The 9,649-nt window shown below is 32.2% G+C and overlaps 1 protein-coding gene and 1 pseudogene across 1 annotated transcript; both read left to right on the plus strand.

Moving 5' to 3' along the window:
- Positions 1-891: 891 nt before the first annotated feature.
- On the plus strand, positions 892-1,467 carry LOC132947533 (uncharacterized; annotated as a pseudogene).
- Positions 1,468-3,639: 2,172 nt separating this feature from the next.
- On the plus strand, positions 3,640-9,649 carry LOC132946606 (heat shock protein 70 B2-like). The gene is made up of 6 exons (XM_061016656.1): positions 3,640-3,972; positions 6,165-6,404; positions 7,120-7,761; positions 8,500-8,769; positions 8,861-9,249; positions 9,322-9,649. Exons 1-6 carry the CDS (start codon positions 3,799-3,801, stop codon positions 9,476-9,478), a joined length of 1,872 nt encoding a protein of 623 aa, XP_060872639.1. The 5' UTR covers positions 3,640-3,798; the 3' UTR covers positions 9,479-9,649.

Raw genomic sequence — 9,649 nt, forward strand, 5'->3', positions numbered from 1 at the left:
CAATTTAATAGTTTATAAATGTGTGACTCAATAATAATTTTAAATATTTTAAATAACTTATAATTATAGGTATCTACTATTAATAAACAAAAAAAAATTAATTAAATGAATAATCACTTAGTGCCTGAAAAATGTATTATTACATTTTATGGTTGATAAAATATTATTTTATAAATATTATTTTTTAATTTTCGATTTAATATGCAATAACACATTTTGATTTTTGTCAAATTATGCAGAAATATTCAATAACCATTAAATATGCAAAAAAAAATCGCCATTAACTTCAAATTATTTGAACCCGTAAAAATTAGGTACTGATAAATTATTACTATACATTTTATTACTAATTAAACTTTTAAGTTAAATTTTTATTATATATAAATAGAAAAACTTTACCATGTATTCTATGCAATATAAATTATATTTAATTTATATTTTAGGTCAGAAGAAGGAAAGCGGTTTTCGTTATCTGACAACTTGGATTTAAACCATGAATAACGAGTTGTAATTTTCGCTGTGGAGAAGCAAGCACTTGGTATTGTGATGGCAATTTAAACTCAATCCTGATTATTTTATGAAATTATAATATGTTATACGAGTCCGTAAAAATGATTTTTATTATATGATTTAATTACCGCGGTATATTGTTTATTAGAACGTAAGACAACTTCAATTTATGAAACTATGTTTAAAACCATTCTTGAAAAATGTGAACAACAAAATTTGTTGATCCCGACCACAAGATTTTACATGTCGTTTTTGAAAAGGCAGTAATTACAGAAGCTAATAATGTTTTTTGTTCAGAATCAATTATCAGAGGGTGCTTTTACCATCTTTTCCAGAGTACATTTCGTTAAGTCAGGAGTTAGGTTTACAAATAACTATAATATGAATTATGACAAATTTAATCATTATTGTTCTATGACTGATGGTTTGGCTCTGTAGTTTCTTTCCCTTGTACGGGTTTATGAGGAAATGAAGTTTTTAAAACAAACAAATATCGCTGAAGCGTATGAATTTTTTAATTACTTTGACATCACATAATATGTAAATGGTTCGTACAACAGAGTTGGCGCTAGTATGAAATTAAGAAAGATTAAACCCTTATTTATACCTAAAACGTGGAATGTCTTTGAAGCCACTTTAAATAATGAACACAGAACTATAATAATATGATAAGTAAATTGTGGAACAATCACTTCACACGCTTGGTAGGACATTGTCATCCTTAAATGTGAGTGCTAATTCGCAAAATGAAACTCAAGGTTGGAGCCGATAGGGCAAAGATTGCACTGAGAGTAGCACGGGATAATAATAAAAAAAAAAATTCAAAAACAATTCAAAAAAACATCTGCAGGCTCCAAACATTATGCGCAAACGTATTAAAACCTCTCTACATAGTTTTGAACTCAAGTTGGAAATAATATTAGGACACAGCCAATAGGTTATCTTTATTCATCATGATAAATTTGATTTTCTAGAAACCAAAATATATACCAGTTAAACGACGAGAATAGTTTTTTGGACCAGGTACTATTTCTCATACGATATTATTAATCACGATGTATATTTTATATAATTGATTTATTATTGCGTTCAGATAGGTATAGAGAATTAAATAAACCTGTAACAATATCTACTTAGGTGTACTCGTCACTTTTTCAATAATTATTAAACGGACGATGGGTTCATTTTTTTCAACTATTCGACCGTATAATATTCACATGTTTTGCTTAAAATAAAGTTATGAATTTTTGTATGCGTGTAAAAACAAATCAGCAAGGCTGGGCAAGTTAACGATTTTTTTTAACTCGTTAAGTTAAGTTAATACAAGAAAAAGTAAGTTAAGTTAAGTTAAAAGTTAACTAATGTTTTTTTCATAACTTCGTTAAGTTAAAAATTCATGGATAAAAAAAATTAACTAAGTTAAAATTAACTTAATTAAAAATTTAATTATTTTCAAATAATTTCACAATAATTTCGTTTTTGGTAGGCAAAGGACACATTTGAACACAAAATTTCCACTGACATCCGAAATATCCGCAGGTAGCTGTTTAAAATAATTATTTAAATGCGGCCATTTTGACTCTAGGTCTCTTGACTCGGTCATCATTAATTAATATTATATACAAATAATAACAAAAAACACCACAGTGGAATTAAAACAAATAAATGACTCGAAATCGACGAAATGTCAATCGAACTGCAGTACCGCTCTGCGCACGTCAATGGTCAATGAAGCAATAAGCAGCAAAATAACAATACCGTAATTAAAACTATAAATCGTGGAGTATAAATATTTTCAATATTGAATCAGATATTCAAAAATAATTTTTCCCCATGAGGCATGAGTTATTTTAATAATTTCAAGTAATAATGTATTTCTCGGAATCAGACAGGATGTGTGGTGTATGCGCTAAAATGTCACTATACTAGGTAATGAGTTATGGTTTACAAGAAAACTAATTAAGTACATGAACGTCGAGACCCGTATACAATTATATGAGTACATATAAATATAAATTTATATTAATATTTAATATATAATTTAAATATATAATAATAGTTCAATGTTCTTTTTCATTATATAATATTATGACAATGATAAACATAATATATGATCAAATATTTATATCCAATATGGCTCGTATTCACTATTCGTAATATGTATAATGTATAAAGTATATAGTTATAGTATATTATACTGTATGTATATTGTATATTTGTATATACATCAATAGACAATAATCACAAATTTATAAATATTAATTATTAATTATTATTACATGCGGGTGGGCATTACTAGTATTACACTGGATACAGGCTAATAGGCTATTAACAAAATTGAAAATACCTATATTATGTCTATTGTGTATATATCAAACTCAATCGGTAATAATTATTAGTTATTAACCATAGGTACGTCATTTTCCCATTTATTTTCTATGATATCTAATAATTCTCAAGCCAACAAAATTATAAATCAATGGGTCAAATTTAAAATGTAACTTAATTTTAAGAAATCTGTATAAAATTAACTTGAAGTTAACACGTTAAATATGATAAAAAATTAACTTATTAAGTTAAAATTAAGTTTCCAAAAAAAAGTAACGAGTTACTTAATTTAGTTAATATTAACTTAACGTTTTAACTTAATTTTAATTTTTAACTCGTTAATGCCCAGCCTTGCAAATCAGATGATGCAGCGTCTGCAGCAGTACCTATAGGTACCTACTTGTTAGTAGTTATACATACACAAGCAACTGTAACTGTATTGAAATTAAAGGTGAGTTTTTACAGAACAGTAATAATATCGATAAGTATATTATTATAATGGCAGATGGGACACGAGACACTTGTGTTTATTTTAAAATACAAATCGGAAATCAACTGCACGTTGTAGGACCTTGGTAGGTAACATAAGTACATAAGTCATAATGTTTTCTCCCACCAACCACTTTATCCGAGGGTATATTTAAAAATATAGTTATAGAAAATAAAAATAATAATAATAATGTTTGTGTTTTTAAAAATGTTACGAACGGTTTATGTTGAATAAAAACAAACATTCGGACGTGGGCGTGGTTCCGGTCTATAAATGATCTGGCGGAGAGAAGTGGTGGCCAGAAGTATAAATACCGTGTGTTCAGCTTTGGATACGTTTTCTTCGACAATTCAACAGTCAAGACGTGACCGTTAAGTATTTATTTTTTTTTTTGTATTTAGCTCGCTCCAACAGAGTGATAACAACTTGTTTTTCCATTTTCGTTTTCATTTGTTAAAATATTTTGAAAAATGAGCAAAATACCAGCCGTGGGTATAGATTTGGGTACCACTTACTCGTGTGTGGGCGTGTGGCAGCATGGAAAAGTGGAAATCATCGCCAACGACCAGGGAAATCGGACGACACCCAGCTACGTGGCGTTCACAGACTCGGAAAGGCTGATCGGAGATGCCGCCAAAAGCCAGGTACCCAATAAAACAGACGTTAACCGCCATTACGTTTGGTATAACAAATAATTAGTAATATTACGATATCGATTAAAACAATCAAATAGACGACCCTCGTCATTTGTAAATACAGTTTCACCCCTAAAAGTTTCTCTGTTCTCAACGAACCAATCATATATTATATATTTAACAATAGTTAAAATAATTAATTATACCCAAAATTATAATTTAGATTAAAGATTGAACATTTGGTACAGTTAACATATTATTATTTATTTTGCAACAATCAAACGCATTTTGACGTTTAACAATAATAATTTCAATACTACTATAATAATAAATTAATCATTGTAAACAGTTACCTATCATTCATATTATATCATTGAGTATATTATAATATTGTACAATATATTATACTGAATGATTATATTTAATTAGTATAGTCAACATTTTCAGAGTTTCTACGTAGTGAGTTTAGTAACCTATCACATTCATGTTAATGGTTAATCTATTACTTAAATTAATTAGTTTAAATAGTATTTAATACTCTTTGATTTGTCACTGCATATTTCATATTTGCTTCTCCACACAACTTTAGGCCCCAAACAATAATAATATGTACCAACTTTAATACCTAGACTGTAATAGTGTAATTAAAGTGCTTTTTTTAAGTACATAAATAAAAATTATACCGCATAGTACATACTCCTCATTGGTTTGATAGGACGTTTTTAAAATTACTGTACGTACCTAATTTTTCTTTTTAACAATATTAACGTGATGTATATTTTTTCTTATTTTGTGGTTCACAAATTACGTTACATTGACTTCGGACCATTTTTAAGAATACCTCCATGTACTTTAGTTGCATCTAGAATTTCCCAGGCCGTTTTAATTTCTAAATAATAATAATAATAATAATAATATAAATATATAATATTGCGATATGTGTTTAAATTATTTTACAAACACACATTCATTCGAGATGTTATATTCGCGGATAACCGTTATACAAACGTCATCGAATTTGGCGAACGCGAACGCAAACCCACGTATCTAATTATTCTCACCCACAACGACATTACACCACTGGGCAGATACCAAAAATATCCCGATGACACATGTGCACTATGCTCCCAGTTTGATTTTATCTGGAAAGGGTTATTTCTAGAGTCGCGCGTGTAACGTATTTTTAGACCGACCATAAATAATAATGATAATAAAATATTATTATTCACGAAACAAAATCAAAACCACTAGAACGGAATCCTCGTATAGGTGACCTTACCCGTTTAGGCCTGTTTACAACCATTCAATTACCAAATCGGGAGTTTGATGAACGCAAGCACACACGATATTAGCTGTTGTAGGTATACGTCGTTTATGTGTCGTAAGAAGTGTGAGAAATATTATTGTAGTGTGTGTGTGTGTGCCCATAGATGGAGGCGGACGCTTAGACGACGATGATTCATCCAAATTCAAATCTCACTGCGCACGGTCCAATAACATATTTCCCTCCATAATTAATCGGAAAAAAAATTATTTCGACGTCGAACATTTTTATAACATAAAGACCTTATTATAATATGGATCAATACAAATAGATGGGAAATGCGCAAACATCTAGTAACTGAAATGTCTATAGAATTGTATATAGAACACCATAAAAATATAAACATAATACATATTTTTATTATAATCATATACAATGTGAACAAGAATACGGCGAGATCTATTTTTCTTACATATTTTCTAAATAGAAAGTTGCCTATTGAATACAATAATACTATAAAGTATTAAGGAAGTAATACAATTATATAATACGAATTGATAACTGTATAAAAACAACAAGTGTTTGATAATAATCGTTATCGTAATTGCATAATATATTATAATATAGTATAAAATATTATAGTATACAGTATAAAATTAATAAATCGACAAAAATGTATGTGTTTATTAAATACACGTATTTAAGTGAATGTGTTGTAAAAATATAAAATATGTTTTATTTTGAAAAAATAAACCAATAAAACTGTTTTACGATACTTTTTCTCATTCATTAAAAGGCACTGTATTAGTGTGTTATAGTTACCACAGAATATAACATATCACCTACTACTGCACGTCTGCACTGTACTTATAATACGTCAATATCTATTTGTGTTGTTTAACATTTTTATCAATCCTGACGTTGTTTATCATTTTAGGTGGCCATGAATCCACGAAATACGGTTTTCGATGCCAAACGTTTAGTAGGTCGTAAATTCGACGATCCAAAAATACAAGAGGACATGAAACATTGGTCGTTCGAAGTGGTCAGCGAGGGTGGTTTGCCTAAAATAGCCGTCGAGTATAAAGGCGAGAGGAAAATATTCGCCCCGGAAGAAGTTAGTTCAATGGTGCTTACGAAAATGAAAGAAATCGCTGAAGTCTACCTGGGTGGAAAGGTAAACAGTTTGTTTTTTATTTTGTTTAATAATACATATTATATGGGTTTTTGACGTTTACCATTATTATTCACTTATATTTTAGACTATGTTTAATTTATTTGATGTATACAAGCTTAATTTATTTTCATTTTAAAAAAAAGTTATTGGTAAATTCCATTAAACATTTAACAAAAAAAAATTTTAAAAATGAATAATAAATTATTATTATTTTATAGCATGTGATATGTTTTATATACATGACCATATTACAAAATATCATGTTAAACTATAAGTTTAATATTATATAAAAAATGATTTTTGTGTAGACTATAATGTCATAGTAGCTGCCTATACTATGTAAAATAAAATAGGCATAGTACATTTAAGTCCATAGAAGCAGTACCTACAGCCGGTTAAAATATAATATAAATTATCAATATTAAGATTCACGTTTAAAATCATTCCGAAAATGTCTCCAGAGATAATATTATATAAGCCACGAGAAAAATAAACGTTATAATTTTTCCAAATATAATGTACCTTATTAGGTATAATACCTAATATTAATATTTTTGGTTCTCGAGGTCGCTTAAAATGTTTAAATCCTCCAACCCCTACCACTCTGTAACTGGATCGCTGATATCGGTTGTACCGATTATATATTGTTAGCTTGATAACTATGTAATGACTAATGACCGTATATGCGTGTACCGTGGTAATTTATCGTATGTAGGTCACTGACGCCGTGGTTACCGTACCGGCGTACTTCAACGATTCCCAAAGACAAGCTACCAAAGACGCTGGAGCCATTGCCGGACTTAACGTGTTGCGGATAATCAACGAGCCCACGGCCGCAGCTCTGGCGTACGGTCTCGACAAGAACCTGAAGGGCGAGAAGAACGTGCTGATATTCGATCTGGGCGGCGGCACGTTCGACGTGTCGATCCTGGCCATCGACGAGGGTTCGTTGTTCGAAGTGAAGTCGACGGCCGGCGACACGCACTTGGGCGGCGAAGACTTCGACAACAGGCTGGTGACGCATTTCGTCGAGGAGTTCAAGAGGAAGTGCAAGAAAGACATCAGCGGCAATACGAGAGCTCTCCGACGACTGCGGACGGCCTGCGAGAGGGCCAAACGGACACTGTCGTCGAGCACCGAAGCGTCTCTGGAGATCGACGCCTTACACGACGGCGTCGATTTTTATTCGAAAATCACCCGGGCCCGATTCGAAGAGATGTGCATGGACCTGTTCCGGTCTACACTTTCTCCCGTGGAAAAAGCACTGGCCGACGCGAAAATGGACAAGAGCAGCATACACGACGTGGTACTCGTCGGGGGCTCGACTAGAATACCAAAGATCCAGAAAATGTTACAGGTCAGTGTTTATTGTTTGGTTCTTTTTTTTCTGTGACCACTGTCGCGGTAGCGGTACGGTATAAGGGTATATTTTAATAATATTATAGTTGATGCGAAACGGCGAAACATAAATAGCGAAATTATATGAGTACAATAACTTAATAGGAAATTCGTATGGAAATAATAAATATTATAATGGATATAATATTCTATAGTTGTTGAAAATTATAATATTTATAATCAATTGTACACAGGTTGGTATTTTAATCATATAGGTACATCGTAATAATACAATGGCGGTTTAACGGCGGTGGGTCGTCCTCCCCTCTTTGGCCGTGTGATTGTGTAATTACGTAGTAGGTACATATAACCATATAATATTATATAGTACCACACGTCGTAATATACCTTTACGACACGTATCTTTTATAATGACGACAGTAAAATAAAATTTTAGTTGTAAGTTTACTGATTATACATAAAAAAAAGGTTGTTTTGACAATACAAAATTTGTTATTAACCAACATTTATATCCACGACAATATTGTATTCGCGCTATTATACGTCATACATAAGCTATAGATACGTTGTACCATTGGTAGTTATTTTCGCCATTTTTCGATTTCGTCGTTTCGTCGTACTGCCCTGCCGTTACCTACTGGTGAAGTAGGTAAAATTATCTGAATGTGTTATAATCTATTTATGTTAATAAAAAAATATTTATGTTTATATATACCTACACGTTGTTTCGGCGCAGGATTTCTTTTGCGGCAAATCTCTAAACCTGTCCATCAATCCTGACGAGGCCGTGGCGTACGGAGCTGCCGTCCAGGCTGCCATTCTGAGCGGCGATACCAGTTCAGCAATCCAAGACGTACTTTTGGTGGATGTCACTCCCCTGTCACTCGGCATCGAGACAGCAGGTGGCGTAATGACCAAACTTGTGGAACGCAATTCTCGCATACCGTGCAAACAACAACAAACATTTACCACGTACTCCGACAATCAAGCGGCTGTCACGATAACGGTGCGCATTTATAATATCCACTTTCTATACTTAGGACATTGTTTGTTGCTGTTGTATGCCTTGTTCGAGCCGAGTTTAACTATTGTTTTAGGTGTACGAAGGCGAACGATCAATGACCAAGGACAACAATCTGTTGGGTACGTTCAACTTGACGGGAATCCCTCCTGCACCACGTGGCGTCCCAAAAATCGAAGTGACGTTCGACTTGGACGCCAACGGTATTCTCAACGTGTCCGCCAAGGAAATCAGCACGGGAAAATCCGAGAGGATTACCATAAAGAACGACAAAGGTCGGTTGTCCAAAGAGGATATTGACAAAATGTTGAAGGAAGCGGAGATGTATAGACAAGAGGACGAAAAACAAAAGGAACGCGTTACCGCCAGGAACCAATTGGAGAGCTACGCGTTTAGTGTCAAACAAGCGATCGAAGAAGCCGGTTCGAAACTACCGGAGACAGACAAGAAAACTATATTGGAAAGGTAACAAATCCACTTGTTTATAATATTGTAAAAATGCACTTTAATTGAATACACCTGTGTCTTGATTTGCAGCTGTAAAGCGGTGATCACGTGGTTGGAAACAAACACATTAGCTGATAAAGACGAGTTTGAAGATAAATTGAAAGACCTGCAAAAGGAGTGTTCACCGATCATGACCAAACTACATCAAGCTGGTGCAAAAGGACCAAACGTCGAAGAGGTTGATTAAACCGTTTAAGTTGTTTTCAAAATGTGCTTAATGTGAATTGTATACAATTTAAAAATATTTAATAAATTTAATTATTTATCTACCTGCAAAAGTATGAGTAGGTATACTGAACTGTTAAATATTGCGGTCAATATATCATAATATAAAATACCTAACTGTTTTATTTAAACA

This window comes from Metopolophium dirhodum, chromosome 6, assembly GCF_019925205.1.
Source record: "Metopolophium dirhodum isolate CAU chromosome 6, ASM1992520v1, whole genome shotgun sequence".
Taxonomy (NCBI): domain Eukaryota; kingdom Metazoa; phylum Arthropoda; class Insecta; order Hemiptera; family Aphididae; genus Metopolophium; species Metopolophium dirhodum.